This window comes from Mesocricetus auratus, unplaced genomic scaffold (assembly GCF_017639785.1).
Source record: "Mesocricetus auratus isolate SY011 unplaced genomic scaffold, BCM_Maur_2.0 Super-Scaffold_100031, whole genome shotgun sequence".
Taxonomy (NCBI): Eukaryota; Metazoa; Chordata; class Mammalia; order Rodentia; family Cricetidae; genus Mesocricetus; species Mesocricetus auratus.
This window is the reverse complement of record NW_024429212.1, coordinates 8,730,708-8,749,333: the sequence shown is the minus strand read 5'-3', so window position 1 is coordinate 8,749,333 and position 18,626 is coordinate 8,730,708. Positions and strand designations below refer to the sequence as shown.

At 45.3% G+C, this 18,626-nt stretch overlaps 1 protein-coding gene across 2 annotated transcripts in view; it reads left to right on the top strand.

The window, feature by feature from the left end:
- The window catches only part of Myo16 (myosin XVI), a 422,801-nt gene that overhangs the window by 203,359 nt on the left and 200,816 nt on the right, over window positions 1-18,626 (top strand). For both annotated transcript variants that reach the window (XM_040733405.1, XM_040733404.1), the window contains exons 13-16: window positions 1,550-1,677; window positions 4,355-4,460; window positions 8,871-8,988; window positions 13,978-14,125. In XM_040733405.1, the coding sequence (XP_040589339.1) occupies window positions 1,550-1,677; window positions 4,355-4,460; window positions 8,871-8,988; window positions 13,978-14,125 (500 nt within the window). The remainder of the gene's footprint in view (window positions 1-1,549; window positions 1,678-4,354; window positions 4,461-8,870; window positions 8,989-13,977; window positions 14,126-18,626) is intronic.

Genomic DNA, 18,626 nt, shown 5'->3' with positions numbered 1-18,626 from the left:
TCTTTTCTTTTTCCTTCCCCCTCCCTCTCCTTCCCTTTCTAATAAAACTTCTCACGTAAGCTCTATCTGCCTGGTGTGTTTGTGCCCCACCTCGGTCACCCTCATCTGCCATGGAATCCTCCAAGTTCCCCCTCAAGTTTTATCCTAACAAAACAGGGAGGGAGAAGGAAGGAAGGGAAAGAGCATTCTTTCTGGTCCAGAATGTATTGCATAATTCCTGTACACATGGCTCATGAAAGTTCATCACCACCTTCCCACCAAAGTCCATAGCATGCTACTCCATAAAACCCTCGTCTTGTCCAGCCCAGCCCCAGACTCACCCACGAGTACCTACAAGTCGGTAGAAACCTGACTGAGGATACAGCTGTAAGCATTCAAAGCTCCTTGCAAAGGTTGGCTCCTACTTACCAGGTACCTCTTGTAGGTCCTGTTTTATAGTTGAAGTAGGTTCATAGATAGGTAAAAACCAGAGAGCTGCTTACATCATTTTCACCCATCACTACTTAAAATCGCACTGTGGTTTCAGTTAGCTAGAATGCCTTGCAACAATTCATCTGTGGTGTTGAACAGTCTCATGGTGGCACTGCCCAGCCACTTTGGGAAATTCCTGGTGTACAGAGTTCATCCACAGAGAGCCAATGACCTGTGTTTAGTTGGTGGATGACTATTGACCTGTGTTTAGTTCATTGATGGTTATTGACCTGTGTTTAGTTCATTGATGGCTATTGACTAGCGTTAGGCCATAGATGGCTATTTATGGGTGCTAGGGAAAGGCTTGGCACTATTTCTGTCCTTTGCCGTTAACTCATGTTTCTACAGTGTCTGTTGTAGTGATATATATGCACTGTTCACCTTATGCCTGTAAATTCATACTGATGACCAACTCATTTCTAAGTAGTAATGCCCCATTTGAAACCACCACTCAGATCCAGGAGCCAGGCATAAATAGCATCATAGCAATAATCATAAGTACAAGAGCTGTATTGTTTTGTGCTTTCCTGTGAGGGGGCATTTCTTCATGACTCTGAACTGTTCTTGTTACCTAGTTTTTACTTAGTTCCTATTACTCAGAAGAAAACAAAAGTCCCCAGAAATCAGTAAAAATACTAGCAGTGGCAGCCCTAGGTCACCAGTCACTGAAATTAAGGCAATTACATTGCTACTTCTCTGAGAATTGTTAAATAAATTCCAATGCTCAAAATCCCAATGATTTTAGAGTGTTGGCACCAAATATTGGGGAAATTGTATGTAATGTGGAATGCCACAGTTTAAGTTTATTTAATGGGTATCTATTGGGCTGGAATTTGTGAGGTGCTGTTCTTTGAAGTATCAGAATAGTTTAAGACTCTTGGACCAAGAAATGAGGATAAAATCTAAACCTCCATGTGGTCAGTATTGGGCAGAGAGAAGGGCAATTGTACAGGTGTTCTCTAGATGTCCTGGGTTTCTGTAGGCCCAGCGACATGTTTCCGATCCAAGATTTCCTCTTCAGCTGATGGCATGCAGGACAGAAGTAGATGGTCTCCCATCTTTGGCTTGCTGTCCACAGGTGTCCCAGCTGTACTGGAGCCCCACTGGCCAGCGCAGCCCCTCACTCCCCCCCCACCTCTTCTCCTGCGCAGAGCGGGCCTTCCACAGGCTGTTCCAGGAGCGACGGCCGCAGAACATCATCATCAGGTGAGCCAGCCTGTCATTCCATGCTGATCCCATGACTGGGGCATGTTCCCCACTCACTGTGTCTGCAGCCGGTCTTTCCAATGAGCACTTGTAGCAGCGGTGTCTTGCGGGTGAACCTGTAATGGTGGCCACACCCCTTTGGGCATGGCTTCGGGCTGACAGAAGCAGAAAGAGGGAAGCATGAGGCGTGGTCTCGGTTGCATGCTCTCTGTCTCTTGGGTCAGCTGGTCCAATAGGAAGGGCAGAGAAGAGCTCCCGTGGTTCTTTATTATTATCTGTGTAAGTGTTCCCATTTATCATTTATTTTGGTCTAGTGAAATCATTACACCCTCTCCTTCAAGCATATTTGTCTTGTTAGAAGGGACAGAGAGAATTCTTCTAGACATCACCCTAGGTGTAACAGAGCTCTCAGTAACCAATAGCCTGAAGCATCCTTCATCTTCAAGACTTAAAATAGCAACGCAGCCGATCTGCTTTCAAGTAGAAGAAACAAGTGTGGAGAAAGAAGAGCTTGCCATGTTACTGGGCCCAAGCCGACGTTCCACATATGGTCCTGACATGCTCAAGTTACAGCTTTGCTTAATCACAGGACAGGGTTTTCCCAGCCTGCTTCTAGTATTCCGCTCTGCTCCCATTTCACCTTGTAAACCTCGGGAGGTGGGTTTTCTTGGAAATGTAAAGCAGTTTTTCAAACTACAAAAATAACAGCCTACCCTGGAATACAACTCTGCAAATGCAGATGTGAGGGGAAGTGCCCAAGGTCTGGGTGGGGTGTGATCACACTCAGACAGAGGATTCAAGAAATCGCTAAGGATTAAAGTCAGACTTGGGTTCCTGTCTCTGGAGAGACCTTTCACTGTGGGCAGTACTGTTGTTACTGTTCAGGCTTCTGTCTCTCACACAGTGCCCATGTTTAAATATATACTGCCATGTTTTCTTAATAAACTCAGCATTGCTTCAGTTAACATGATGGGGGTGTGCAGAGAGATGGTTCTGGGGCCTCTGTTGAGAGGGAGATTGCAACTCTCTGTAGGAGCTCCAAGGATAGACCTACTTCAACTATAAAACAGGACCCCAAATTCTATATTCATTTGCTCATGGTAACTCCCTCCCCCAAACTCCTCAGTAACCTTCCCCCACTAATGTTTCCTTAGGACATATTTTAAGGCTAATAATGTCTCATATTTTGAGGGGGGGGAAAACCTCTTTTCTTTATTTAAGTTCAACAGCAGCCTCCCAAGTCCTGATAAGCAAGACTGGATCTCACGTGACAAGATTTAGGGGTGACATAGTCACTCTGCCCTTCTTTGAAAGATGTGCAGCGTGGCTTGGTTTCCATTTGGAACAGAGTGACAAGGGAGAAGGCTTCAGCCTCTCCTACCCTTGCGCTCATGCTGGCCGCAGAAAGCCCAGCTGAAGCTACTTGCGCTTACTGGCTGTGTTTCTCTTGTGCCACAAAAGTAGCACAGGCAGATGGTAACCCAGATTTTAGTCATCAAAAGTTGAATCTCTCTCCAGAGCTTGGGGAACCCTGCAGCAAAGGAAGAAGAAGGAGTGTAAGAGCCAGGGGGTGGGAGGGTGAGTGGGAGGTGGGGAAGGCAGACACCAAGAAAACAAGACCCTGCAAATCAACATCAACGCTCACGTGACTTCACAGGGCCTGGAGCAATATGCACAGGACCTGCATGGGTCTGCACCAGGCCCTCTGCGTACGTGTTATGGCTTTCAATGTAGTGTTATTATAGGATTCCTGGGTATAAGAACGAGTGATCTCTGTTTCTTATGCCTTCGCTTGGACTTTTTTCTGTGTGTTTGCTTTGTTCAGTTCCGATGTATTAGGTGTTTAATTTTGTTTTTTTTAAATCTTATTTTATTACCACCCCTTAGAAGCCTTTCATTTTTCTAGTGAGAGACAGAAGGGGAGGGGGTCCCAATGGAGTGGAGAAAGAGATGGGGAGGAACTAGGAGGAGTCGGGGGTGAGGACTGTAACTAGGATATATTATGTGAGAAAAAAAATCTATTTTCAATTAAAGAGAAAAAAGCTGAATATCTCTAAAATAGATGTTCTATAAATTAGCACCAAATTAGTTTAATTTGCCGGGCAGTGGTGGCACATGCCTTTAATCCCAGCACTCAGGAGGCAGAGGCAGGTGGATTTCTGTGAGTTCGAAGCTGGGCTGGACCGACAGCCTCCAAAACAATACAGAGAAACCCTGTCTCATAAAACCAAAAAAAAAATTAGTTTAATTTTGTCTACTTTATTTAGAGTTGTTGCCTTGTTTTTGTCCTGGTAGCTCACATGAATCAGGGCAGTGGAGTTGAGTGGGGGGGGGGGGGGGGCTTTCATCAAGTTGAGAGTTCAGTTTCTAAAATTTTAACATTTTTCCCTAGAAAATTCCCTTCAATTAATCAGTTAGAAAGTGGCATACCCTTCAGCCACTGGAAGGCAGGTGTCGGGTGGTCCTTTGGGGATATGACATCTAACACACAATTGTGAGCAAGACTACATACTGACTCGGGTCAAGCCCATCGGATTGAAGAGTCAAGCTACAGCATCAACTCCCTGACACTGTGTACTGTCCTCCTACCATCTCTGGGGCTGAGAGCTACCTCTGGTTCTTTCTTTTTCTCCATCTTCTAAGCCAGCGACTTTGTGTTTCTCTTGTTTTCTTGCAGTGGAGAAAGGGGGTCAGGGAAGACCCAGGCCAGCAAGCAGCTCATGAGGCACCTGACTGGAAGAGCCAGCTCCAGCCGCACCATGTTTGACTCCAGGGTCAAGCACGTAAGTGGCTTCTGGGTTGGTGACTATGTGAGTGAGTAGATTGTGCCAAGAACAATGTCACTTGCAGATACAAGGATGCATCATCATGGTCAAACCATAGTCAAAATCATAAAAAGAAAAGATCTTTGTCTGTTTGCACAGGAAAGCCCAGGCTCATACTTCTGCTGGGGATTGCCTGAGAAGTGATGCCGAGGGAATCTGAGATCTAATTATAAGCTTCAGTATTTTTAAAAGAAGTGACCACAGTAAACATGGATGGTTTTAATTTATAGCTATGTATTAAGCTGGGACCCTCTTCAGCAACACGTCAGTCCGCTCCACAACTCTGGTGTAGCAGTTGGAGTCAACTTGGGAAACCTAGCAAGCCCATAGTCTTTATTTAAATATGCTAATATGCCAGCCCAGAGGCTGATACTCCCAAGTGAGAACATGAATAAATCAACATGGTTATAAGATAAATGCAGGTTAACTAATGGAAATAACAGAATCTATTGACTTAATTGAAATGACAGGGAACAATAGTCTCCCCTCTAAATTACAGTCTAAAATAATCATCTATTAAAATGATTGTTGACGAGGGAACAAGCGCTGTAATTTCTAAAATGCATTCTGATCACTTTATGTAAATTGACTTTGCAGTTTAGTTTAAGTGACTACTTTCTAATTCCTGTGAGTAAGTTAGATGTCACTCTATCACATCTGTCGTTACTGAGGAGTCAGAACCATCAGTTCCTCACAGATTCCAAATTCATTTGTGTGTTTTGCTCCTTCCCCAAGACGTGTTTAAATTCTGTATTAACTGTGGGATTCCCCACTTTAAATATCATCCATTTGAATATTATTGTCTAAGTTCACGAAGCTCAGTACAGGTCCCGAAAAGCATCCAGGGAACACATGAATTTATGCAAGTATCAAATGAATTTGTGAACCACTGGAAATCTGTGTCATGTTACAGAGAGCATTGCAATGCAGTAGGTTCGAGAGAGGGGCAGCTACATTCTGTGTGAAAGAAGCATTTGGTTAGCGGATTAGATAGAGCACCCTTGGTGCACAGAGATATTTAGCAGTGAGGTTGAAGATGAGAGGAAGCTCTCAGGGAGGACCTCTAGCAAGCAGGCACACAGAGTGTTACACCAGGGGGTCTAACACAGGACAAACACACCTCCCACTGGGGAAGGCTCTGACATCTTAAGCAGACTGTTGCGTGAGAGGGAAGGTCAGTGAAGGTTCTGTCTGGTTAGTAAAGATTATACAAGTGGAAGGAAGCTAGAGAGATGAAACTGAGAGCTCAGGTGTGGGCGTCTCCAGTGAAATTCACGCGGAGGGTGATGAAGGAACTTCCTGTAACCATAACAGACAGCCTTGTCAAATCCCTAAAGGGCAAGGGGCCATTCTGAGAGATCTGGGGCCTCTAAGTTCACTATCCTGGTGTATGGTGTTCTATGAGCCACACAGAAGGGATTAAGACAAAGACATAGCTGGGTATGAAGGATGCCAGGGTGAGTGGGCGCTGAGGTCCTGAAGTGAGCTTGCTCGGTCTCCAGGTCATACGCTTCTGAGGCCACACAGCAAAGGCGTTTGAAGTCCAGTATTGCACTATAACTGTGTCCTGTGAGAAGCCTCCCAGGGGGAGGGTCTGTGCTGTGCCCCATATGACCAGGGGAAGGTGGAGTCCCACCCCCAGAGATGTTGCTTGCTTCCCCTTAGTCTGGGAGCAGTTAATCCCCACCACAATGTCTTGTCTCTGACTCCTGGATCTGGATCTTGAAGATCACAAGCAGGGCTTTTCTGTGTGGTTTATTATTTATTGGAACAGAAGAGCCATGTTTTTGAGAGAAATTGCCTGGAACTTCTTACCCATTCCATCTCCAATGAGTTTTAGGTTCATTCAATTCTGCTGCAATCATTTAAATAAGCCTTTACTGAAAAGTCCTTTTTCAGAGGGGCATAACAGGCTCAGTTTGATTGATGGATGGGAAGATATTCATTAAGGAACCCACCAACCCTTATTTCTAGGAAATTCAATATAATTAGCTACTTTTGTAGCACATGGTCTCTTTAACTATTGAAATTTTATCACGGTATAAATGGGAAAAATAGGGCCATTACAACTTAATAAGTAAACACCTAGGGTTGAAGTAGGCACTTCTTCCCTGTATATTTTATTTAAGATCGTATGGCTGTGTGCTGTTCTCATAATTTTGTTTCAAAGTCAAGGGAGACAGAGGGATAACAGCAGTTAAGGGTTTTCTCTGCATTTCTCTTCATGTGGTTATTTAGCGCCCCCTATTGGCTGACTGGCTAATAAAGAAGAGCGTAGCTGTCTGTTGTGAGCTTGGCACTGTCATCTGCAGTGTGTGCATTGAAAATGTCTGTTAAGAGTCTACAGTTCTTCCATTCTTGGGTGGTTTCAGCTTTAGTGTCACACCTCACACGCCTTTATTGCTAATCCAACACTAGCTGGATGATGTTAACAGCATGAAGCTGGGATTTATTGCGTGACTCTCCAGCCAGATGCCTGGGTTCAAATCCCAGCTAAAACACTTGGAGTCTATGATCCTGGCAGCTGGTGATTCTATTCCACTGATGGTAAAGTGGAGACTTTGATGATGAAGGCTGAAAACCATCAGATGTATATACACGCATACATGCTTATGTATTTACACACCCGCCTGGTGTTAGAATGTGGGTGGTCTATGTTTACTAATGGAAACAGAAATCATTATCTGTCATGTGTCTGCTCTGTGGCAGGTACAAAGCTGAGTAGCTTACATACAACACTGCAAAGCTCCGAGAAGTAATTCCTGTGTTAGAGGACGATGGGGTTGAGGGTTGAAGGAACTTAGAATATGTCACTTACTCTCCTGAGAAGAGGAGGCAGCTACTCAAAGCATGTGCATGTAATGTGTAATCGTCACCCCGCACTCCCCGTCTGGGAACACGTTCTCCATTGTCTGATACTCTCTCTTGTAGAATAATGTGACCATCATTTTATTGTCAACTACAATACAGAAATGCACCAAGGCTATAATATTTTTAAACTCATCCTTTTACGGCTTTTAAATAATTATTTTATAATACATTTGTGCAGTGAGAAGGAATTACGATAATAATTTTAACCTATGCGTAGTTGTCTATTCAATGTAAATTTTAAAGAAAAGTCAGAGTATACAGATCATTAATTATTTGGGGTGGTTCCATCACACCTGCCCTCAATCTATTTTGGGTTATATTAATTTTCAGGCCCAAACCATAGAGTCTTGCAAAGATTTAATGTGTCTTCAGAAATCCAAGCTTCAAAACCAGATGGTTAAACACACTTCATTATCATGTTTAGCATTTTTGATTTGTAATTGGGATCAAAGTGTTGCTTTATAATAGTTAATCATGCAGAATCCTTCACAAATTGGCACGTGACTAAGTATATCAAATGCCAAAAAGCCTTTAAAAATGAACTCAAAACATTTGTTAAAATTTTATAATAATGATCACAGAAATAATGTCATAAATCAAAGTGTCTAAGTTAAGGGCCCAGTAAATCATAGACGGTGACCTTTTGTCATCTGGTGACTGACTTGGAAGCTGTGTTTAACATGGTTGTAGAATATCCTGAAGGAGAAATAACTTGCCAGGTTTCCATACCTTTTGGAGAATTGTTCAGTCACCATCCTTATTGAAGTCACAGTCAATTGATGGATGAGAAGTTAGTTCTTATTTCAGGATCAATATTTGAGAAGGAATTTGTTTAGAGAGAATGTCAGATCCAGGAGTCCACCCAAGGGGCTTTAGAACCATGGGTTCCCAAACTTTCAGACAAAGCATGGGGCAGCCAGGGATCATGACTGCAATGAGGGATTATGACAGCTGCTTCAACTAGGTGTTTAGTTCCCATTCTGCAGGAGAGGATGAGTTATGAGGGGCACAGGGCAGCCAAGCAAGAGGTCAGCAGGCCCACATGTTGAAGCATGTGCAGGCATGCCTGAGGATTAGGGACACTGTCTGGGCCCATGTCACACACATCACTTCAAAGGAAGTTCTGACTCAGGTCATGCCATTTAGAATTGTTCTCGTGAAAAACACAAGTGTGTTTTTGGTAAGAGTGTGGTTCAGACCCCAGTGCCTATGTGAAGAGCCAGGTGTAGTCATCTATGTGCTCATAACTCCAGTACTGTGGCAACAGAGGCAGGAGTATTGTGAAGCTTCTTGGCCGCCAGTTTAGCTCCAGATTCAGGAATGATCCTGTTAGAAGGCACTAAGGTGGAGAATGACTGAGTAAGACACCCACACGTGTGCACATGCATGCATCCATAGAGCCTTCCAGATCACAGAATATCCCCAGCATCTTTATGATAACCCCCAGTTTCATTATTTTAAAGGAGTAGTTCAATCAAATTCTCTCTTGTGCTTCAGGCCATGTGCATCTTGGAAGCCTTCGGACACGCCAAGACCACACTCAACAATGTTTCCAGTTGCCTCATACAATACTGGGAACTGCAGTTCTGTGAAAGGAGAAAACATGCAACAGGAGGTAAGCTTGCACTTAGCCAGCCCGGGTCCCTGTGCCCAGAGAGATGGCTCGTGGGAATAGATGTGGTGCACTCATGTGCATTTCTACCTCTGATTCCCCAGGGAAGAAAATTAGGCCAAGTGCAATAGAATTGAGGATACATGTGTAGGTTAGTTGACTTTCTTGACTGTGCGCATGACTTAGTTGACTGTGGGATCTGTGTGTGTGTGGCTTGATTCATTCTCTGGGCTGTGTGTGAGTTGACTCTGGGCTGTGTACATGGCATAGTTGGCTCTGGGCTCTGTATGTGACTTGGTTCACTCTCCGGGCTGTATGGTGTGACATAGTTGACTCTGGACTGTATGTGTGACTTGATTGACTCTTAGCTGCGTATCTGACTTGGTTGCCTCTTCCCTTGGGGAAACTATTCTGCAGACATCTTGGAAGACATTCTCCACCTCTCTTCACTTCCACATTGCTTTCTCATTCTGTTCTAATTAACACCCCTCAGATGTCACCATTGATATTTGTAGTTTTGAAAGCTTCCTGCTGTGTTATTTTTCTTAAATCTAGTCAAATGCTTTGGTGATTATTTTTCTAGGATTTTAAAACTGAGACAAATAAAGCTAATTAACCAGAAACAAAAGAGAAAGTCAGTGCTGCCCTGGGACTCATTCCCAGGTGCATGGAGACATCACCTGGGTCCTATGAAGCCTAAGTACTCTGCAGGGCTACACATCCAAGCTCACCTCTGCTCTTCATAAAAAGGAAACTGATGATTGTCCTCAGAGGGTTTGGCATGAAATCAAGTTTCCGGTGCCTTGTTATTGGAGAGTGGACAGAATGGTGGTGCTGATCCTGTGCAGAACAAAAAGGAGAAGCACTGTGACAAACTCACTCACTTCACTGTCTGGACAGGGGTTTGAGGACAAACCATGCTGTGTAGTGTAAAGATGTGGTCCATGTTAAACAGTTGATCACAGAATCATCACAAAGGCTCAGGGGTGCTGAGAACTTGCTCCCCACGACAGTGTTATGTTCAGATGTGGTGAAGGAGTGGACAACGGAGCGTTAATAGCAGTTGTGCAGTCAAGACACTGAGGCAAGATTGCTATGAAGACACTTCTTGGTGCTGAAAAGACCTTAAGTCTGGAGATGAGGCCTCTGCCTACTGCTTGTCTGGTGTTCTGAGGTCCAGCGAAGGATTTGGCAGCTTTATCTTCTTTCCCAGTTCGTGTTAGCATAGATAAATGGAGAGCATGTAAAGACTAAGGATGTTCCAGAATGCAGTGTCTGAGACCTGCTGTAACAAACTGCTGTGTGTGACTTCTCCAACACGTGTGCACATACACACACATAGACACAGGCACACGCATAGGCACAAGTGCGAGCACACACATCTGCTCACCTACTGACCCCAGAAAGAGAATCCACAACAGACCAAAGCAACAATTTCACTCAAGTTCAACTGGGGCAAAAATTACTAACAGAGCTTTGGGGAGTGGTTCCCTACAAGGAGCAGGAATGACTCAAAAGCAGCTGGGTCACCTGAAAGCTAGTCCTAACATGAGTGGCAACACACAGCTGCAACCCTGGAGCTATGCACAACTTGCAGGCAGCTCCACTGGTCTGAAAATCCCCTCTCTGCAGCTCCTCTGGTCAGTATCCCTCACTGCTCCCAGAATCCCCTCTCTGCACACCCCCTGGTCTCCCCTCTAGTAATTATTTATGTTTCTTTTCATCTGGGGATGGAACCTTGGGTATCTTAAATTTTGGCCTTCTAAAACAAGGCACATTTATTTACCTTCTGGGATCTTTCTGGAAGAAAGGTTTCAGTTCTAATGAAACTGTCATATACCCCCCAAATACTTGATGGGTAGAGTGAAGTCTCCAGGGATGGGCTGACTGCCCTTCTGAACTCTCAAAGTCTGGATGTGGGCATCTGCAGACCGGTGTTCTTGCCATCTCCAGGGTAGAGCCTACTGGTCTACCCCACTTCTGAGCTCAACCCCTTCCTTCTGTTTTGGACATATACACCTATAACCCAGCTTTGCTTCCACTGACATATAGCATTGTCAGGTGTCTTCTCACCACACCAGCACCCAGCCTACGCCGGTCAGACCTCAGAGTAACATGAGGTACACTGTGTAGATGCTGTTTCTAAGTTAAGCCCCACACACACAGCTCCTGAGGGAGGGCTTTGGAGCATCTTTTGTGGGACACAACTCAGCCTCCTGGAGGGAATGAAGAAAGACTTCACTGTCCAAATTTTTTTTTCAGTTCAAGAGCAAATACCTCCACTGCTGAGGAAAGTTAATATTGGATGTTTTGCCAAGCCAAACTGACACACCCTGGCCTGGCATGGACCCTGCTCTCCTTCCCAGTTCTTTGGCTGTGGACAGGCCATCTGGACATCTTTGCATCATCTTACTCTTCTGTATTGTGGTGACGATCACTATTGCAAACCCTTAGAGTTGCCAGGCGCAGAGACAACACGCTAACACAGTGCCCTTTTATTTCATCCTCCTATCCTTATGAATACCGCCCCTTTCCCAGATGTAGACACTGGGGGGCTGCTAAAGGATATAGACCCGTGTCCCTGAGTACAGTGGGAAAGTATTTGGCTCTTGGCCTTTTTGGTGGACCGAAAGACATCAGATCAACTTCAGTTGATGCCACAGTCTACTCACGGTGGGACAACCCTCCAGTGGATGTTCCGTGGCTGTCACGCGGCCTTCTTGGGTGATGTAGACATTCAGAGTTTCTAAAAGAAAAAAAAAAAAGAAATGAGAGAGAACACATGTGAGCGACTGCTCCCAGCTTTCAAATCCTGATTTCTAAATGAATGAGGGAGGCGATAAGAGATGAAATATCATCATCATCATCATCATCATCATCATATCACCTGCTTCCTTAGCATTGCATACCTCATTGGACATGCCACTATCACCAATCCTATCTCACATCAAGAGCTGTGAGCAGTCTGGCCTCCGGAGATAAGAGAGGAGGGTGTGAAGTACAAAGGCTCCCATGTCGCTTTGAAGAGGCTGAGAACAAAAGGCACCTTGTGTCTGAAAAGGCAGTAGATATATTTAGCGGCACCTTCTGGAACTCCAGAGGGACCCTGAGACATTCTGCTTCTTTCTTCCTCATGTTAAAGATGGACAAAATCTCAGTTAAAAGGGGGTGTGAGGAGTGGCCACACCAGGTGCAGAATGTCGGGATTGCATCCCAGACAGACGCTTCCTTTTACGTCCCCGTCCACGATGGCTCACGAGTAGATGGTCCCTCGCCCCAGCATGAGCCGGCTCAGGTGGTGAACTAAGAAGAAAGGCAAGTGTGAAACGTTGTCTTCTCTCTGTGACCATAGTCTGCTCCTCTGAAGGCAGGCAGTCCTAACTTATAACCTGAAGGAGAGTAACTCGTTCCTTCTACTTCCTTTAATAATGAACAAACGCCCTGGCTCTGTGAAGTCACGCAGTTACCTGTGGCATTGGGTCCAAACAAGCAGCATGCATGCCTGGAGTCAAACTTCTTGAGAAATATATTCATACTTCATACGTAGATGTCTGAAGACTTGGTTCACATAGATAGCTGTGGAGAGTGACACTTGCCTTTCTGATCAAGGCTGTTTCCAACTTAAAAACTGTTTGGAAGCACACCAGTGTTGAGGTTGGCCTGTCAGCTGAGGGGAGCTCTTTCACATAGGCCTGGCTGCAGGGAGTGCTGGAACCTCTCTAATAACCCAGAGCCCTAAGCCCTCCCTGACCTCAGAGCTGCACGCCAGGCAGCATCTTCTGTCTGGGATTGTGTCCGTCTGTGCTTGCGTTTGCCTGTAGATGTTCCTTCAGAGGGCTGTTTTCTTTCAGTCTTGCCTCTCAGAACCCGTTAAGCCCAAGCAATTTTATTCACGGCTGGAGATGTACTAACTAGCGTGATTAGTAATTACTCTACTCAGGAATTTAGATGAAGGGTTTTCCAGTCACTCGTGACTTGGTGTTTGATCAGTACTGAGCACTGCTTCAAGTGAAGCTGGCGTCTTTGCTGGGAGAAGTGTGTGTGCATCAACTGGGGTCCAAGGCCAGAGGCACCAGACCCCTCATTCATGCACACATACACACACGCACACGAACACAGACACACACATATGTATACACACACACACACACACACACACACACACACACCATACTGAGGGTATGATGGCTATTCTCGGTTGTCAACTTGGCTTCATCTGGAATTAACGAAAACCCAAGTGCCTGGGTACACTTGTGAGGGATTTTTCTTAAGTAAATCCTTTGAGGGGGAAGACCCACCTTTAATCTGTCTTTTGAGGTAGGGAGTTCCTACTTTAATCTGGGTCTCACCTTCTGCTGGCAGCCACAGAAGGAGGAAGCCCATTCCCTGCCTACTTGCTCTTGCTAGCAAGTCCATTCCCTCATTGGCATTAGAGCCTACTTGTCTGGGATGCTGGTATATCCAGAAGACCAGCTGAGACATGCCTTGTTTGGTTGATATCCCTGGTGCCATTGTTGGTCTAGCAGGACCAAGCCTATAAAGTTATTCTGATAAATATCTCTCTCTCTCTCTCTCTCTCTCTCTCTCTCTCTCTCTCTCTCTCTCTCTCTCTCTCTGTGTGTGTGTGTGTGTGTGTGTGTGTGTGATACAACAAGGGTGGATCCTTCACTCTATTACAGGGACAGGATTGTTGAACAGAGAGTGGGCCCTCACTGATACCATGGGCCAATATTGGCTCCTCAGATTTAACTGTATCCATGTCATATGAGCTTTTGACTGTGTTGACTGTGGCAGCAGGAGTTGTGGACTCTGAACTCTAGGGCTTAGCATCTCTGGAGACCTAAGCTACTGTAGAAAGTAAAATCTCTTTATTTGTTTCAATGTGTTGGAAAAGAAGCTTTGTTGTCATGGCTTGTAATCAATTAACATGTAAATTTATGGAAATTGAACTAAAATGCCATTTAACAGAATCCCTTCTCTTTTCCTAACCAGCCAGAATTTCCACTTATATGCTGGAGAAGTCCAGGCTTGTGGCTCAGCCTCCTGGTCAGGGCAGCTTTCTGATTTTCTCCTGGCTGATGGACGGCTTATCCACGGAAGAAAAATGCCGACTTCACCTTAGTAATTTCTGTGCACACCGGTGAGTGGTCTAAGATTTTTCCAAGGTGGTCCCAAAAATCATGAGGGCAATCTCAGTTTTAAATTGTCTTCATGTTTTTCAGAAGTGGAATGGTGGCTAAGGGAAGACAGCTGGCCACTGTTAGGGTGGAGCTGTCTAGACAGCAGGGTTCTAATGATGTGCTGAGTGGTGCAGGTTTTCCTTTGCTGGCATTGACGTTTGTCTCTGTTTCAGAGTGGTCTCAGAAGGGAAGAACCTAGCATGTTCTGTAGGCACTCAGATGCCTGTGGCTGTTTTGGGCACACTCTTGAATCTGCCATCTTCTGACGTGTGTTGGTGTGAACAATGGTGTGAATGCCCAGTATTCATTTGTAGCAAATGAGATTCCATAGTGAAGAGAGGAATTGCACGCCTCCATTGAGGGCCGATGTGTAGAAGGCAGAAGCTTTTGTTAAAACGGAGCCGTTGGTGACTATGGTGGACGGGTGAGGTTACAAAGATGGGCAACGGAGGAACATTGCTCCTTACTCGCCTTCCTGCCAGCTGCCAGCCTGAGCCGCACAAGCTCCGGGCCAGATCAATGTTTGGATGAGAATTAGATGTTATAAGGTATTATGGGATTTCCCGCCTCGTTCCTCAGCCGCCTTGAGCCCCAAATAAAAACACGGACACTGTACTAGTTATTAAACTGTGGGCCGGTGGCTAGGGCTTCTTATTGGCTAGCTCTGTCTTAATTATTAACCCATTTCTATTAATCTAAGTACTTCCACGTGGTCCTATCTGAGAAGGGTCTGGCTTGTCCTACCTTCCCGTTGCTGACTGCCTACACTTCCCAGAATTCTCCTCATCTCCTAGTCCCGCCTATCTCTCTGCCTCTGTTGACCACAGTGTTTTATTCATCAACCGATAAGAGAAACATACACACAGAAGGACATCCCCCATCAATAAGGGGTGAATGCTACCCAGAACAGACGCTGGTGGGACATGGAATCTACAGCTCATCTCTACTTCACCAGGTTGAATTTTCTGGCATAGTCTAGTGTGTTCCTGGGGGAAGCATGTGATAAATGAGTGTGCAGTCATCACAAACAAAGCAATTGTCTTATTAAAATGCGTTATTGAATAGCTAATGGGTGCTCACCAACATTTTCAATGAAAATACACACTGCTGCCCAGTTACATAGAGATGTCTGTGGGAAAATGTGCATGATGGCTGCTCACCTGGAATTTATGCTGTTTAACAAGGAAACACATCATGTACCAGCTGGGAAAATCTCATGTCTATCACAGTACTTTTGAGACTTCTATGGGTCTTATTGAGTTTACCACATTGGATTTTCTTCTGAGCGATATTGGTGATGCTGGAAGAATTCTATATCCCTTTGATGTTTGAATTTGGGATGGGATCTAATCTTGGCTCATTCTTTGTTTCAATCACGCTTATTGGAGCTTAGTCAATATCCAAGCAGATCTAGAGTTGACTTTGTAAATGTACATAGACCAGACCGTTCTTATTTGGAAGCTTTTATTATGAGTTCACTCCTTAGAACTGGTGTTTGTCAGTAAAGGAAGACCCTGCTGGTGAACTAACAGGACCCTGAATGACAAGAGCACCTGTGTGTTTGCTGCAGGGTGTATCTGCTTACCTGTATTCCTTAGAAGCTTGCTGGTCTGCCTTACACGGAACAAACCACCTCTCTCTCTCTCTCTCTCTCTCTCTCTCTCTCTCTCTCTCTCTCTCTCTCTCTCTCTCTCTCTCTCTCTCTCTCTCTCTCTCTCTCTCTCTCTCTCTCTCTCTCTCTCTCTCTCTCTCACACACACACACACACACACACACACACACACACATCTCTGGTTGCAGCGTGGGAAAGCTCTCACACTCCATCCCTCGATGCTTCAAAGCCACACTTATGAACACTTGAAAGAATTTTCTATTCCTTGGATGTTTGAATTGGTTCGTATGGCTAATTATTTGTTACTATCAGATAACCACACTTTTGGTGCTTGGCCAGTATCCAATCAGATCTAGTATCTCTAGCAGGTCAGCCTGTGGGATTGTGGTTAGAATGGGTACATGCACCAAGAATCCCACAAGAGGGCGCTCTCCCCACAGCTCAGAGGGAGACAAACCAGGACAGCCAACCAAAGGCAAACAAAAATCTTCATTCTTTTTTTGCTTAGTTTCTTCTGTATTTTTCTTTTCTTTGCCCCGTTTATTACTTAAGTAGCATTTCTTTTTTTTGTCTTTTTGTGCATGATATGTTATATCTGAGAGATAAATTTAAGTCATATTCCTGCAGACTGAGATTTAATGAAAGCAGCAGTAATTGCTTGCCTTCAACTTACTTGAAATTATCTCTGTGGGATTAGCCCCCAGAGAAGTTGGGCTTTTAAACCTGGAAAAGAGACTCTTAATCTCCCTCCCCACTGACTGATCACGGGGAAGATTGTGGGATGCTTCCTGATACTTCCCAGCAGAAACCAGGCTCTGAGCTGTGCTGAGGAAAGTCATTTGATTGAGAGCAGGTGCCCTGGTCCTCACCTCCCCCGAGAGAAAAGGAGCTGCTGAGTCACTGTGGTTTGAACTTGTGATGACTGCAAGCACCTGTCACAGGAGAGCTGAGCAATTAACTCCCAGGAGAGTGTGTTCTCCGCTCAGTGGTTATCAGGGGGGCTGAGCCGAATCCGAAGGCTATTCACGGAACAGTTTTTTAAATCGGGTAAAGAAATACTTTGGTGTCGTTCAAAGGTGACTCTCCACGATTTCATGGCATATGAACTTTCGCTCCGTCACACGTTTTAGGCGAGGAAAAGCCGATGGTCTGTGTGAGGCATGTGCGTGAACACAGTGCCATTTCCACTGGGAGTTATATTCTGCAGCTTTTGAACTTAGATATTAATTTGGAGGTTGTATCACAAGGCTTTGTGAGTCAATAAGCAGCTATATGCGGGATTTCTGAGCGAGTGTCTCTGCATGTGCTATGTGAGTGTGTCTTTAAAAGTGAGATTTCTGCATGAGCTTTAAACGGATGAACTTGTGATATATGGAGGCGCCTCTTGCTCTTGGCTCTGCTGTTGGTAGCAGATGTTTTTGAGATAATGTGAGCCACCTCTGATGGAGGGCTTCCCACGGGGCGCTGTTCACTCTCAGTGGTGGGTTGGTGGAAGTGACCCTGGTGTCACCGTGGTGTGAAAGAGCTGACTGACAGCGGCAGTGACTGAGCCACGCAGCCAGCAGGTCAAAGCCGATGTGGGCGTTGCCAGGCGTCCTGGTCCTCAGCTGCTACACTGTTCCAGTTGGTGACATGCCACATCATCTCGGACTGCACACTCAGCCACGGGAAGAGAGTCAGCCTCTTGTCTCTCCCCCCTCACCCACCATGCTTTTGACAGCAGTAAACACTGTTCAGATAAAAAAATTGGTGGGGCGGGCAAAAAGATTACACAAGGAAGCCGGGCGGTGGTGGCGCACACCTTTAATCCCAGCACTCGGGAGGCAGAGGCAGGTGGATCTCAGTGAGTTCGAGGCCGGGCTGGACCAACAGCCTAAAGATTACACAAGGGGGTTAGGCACAGGTCTTTTTAGCAAGAATGGAACTTCTGGTGAGATTTCCAGAAACAAATCATATTTAATCTGAACTGGAGAAATGTCACGTGTACTTGGGATCTAAGCGTGCGTCCTCGTGATTTTATCATTCTTATTTGAAGCACTTTCATATAAAAAAATAGAGTGAACTCAGTGGGTTTACACAAAACAGATCCCATGAAGCTGAGAGGGAATGGTGTTGGGAGAGTAGAGAAGAAACATAAACTATATGGTTGGATTTTAACAAAACATGTTATATGCACAGCCTCAAAGGCCAGGCAGGCCCCATGGGTCTGAGGGAGAGGACTGTTGACCTATCCTCCAGGCCCCTCCAGTTTTACTGAAGTTGATAGTTTGCTAAGTGAAAACTCTAAGCCCACTGAATCCTATCATGCGTGTGTATTCCAGTCATGGAAAGAGAAAGTCATTCTTGGGTCAGAACACGACTCCACACTCATCTTGCTTTCCCGTCTGTGAACTCACTATCCCGGGATTTGCATGCACCAACTGTGCTTTTGGAGTGCATGGGGAATCTGTCCTTAACTCCTTGCTCATTACCCCCAAATCCAAAACTTTCTGAAAGCCAAACGTTTACTTATGACTTACGTGGTGGTGAAGAGCCAGGCCCGGCCCAGACTTGCTCATTGGCACACTCTAAACTCACATGAGACCCGGGAGGTTTATACCTTTGTGTGTCTGTCTGGGAACACTCCTGCAATTTTATTCAGGATTAAACTCTTTGATTAGAAGATGCTGCCCAGAATTCTACCAGGGATGAAAACACTACTTTAACTTTTTAAGGTGTGGATCCCAGAATGAGCTTTGCCTTAGCAGTAAGGCAGAGGGCTGCTGTGGCTCAGCCGTGCAGGGACTGGCTTTCTCACTGTGGTTAAGACCTGGTCACCCCCCAGGACCCAGGTGGAGCCCTGGCCCGTG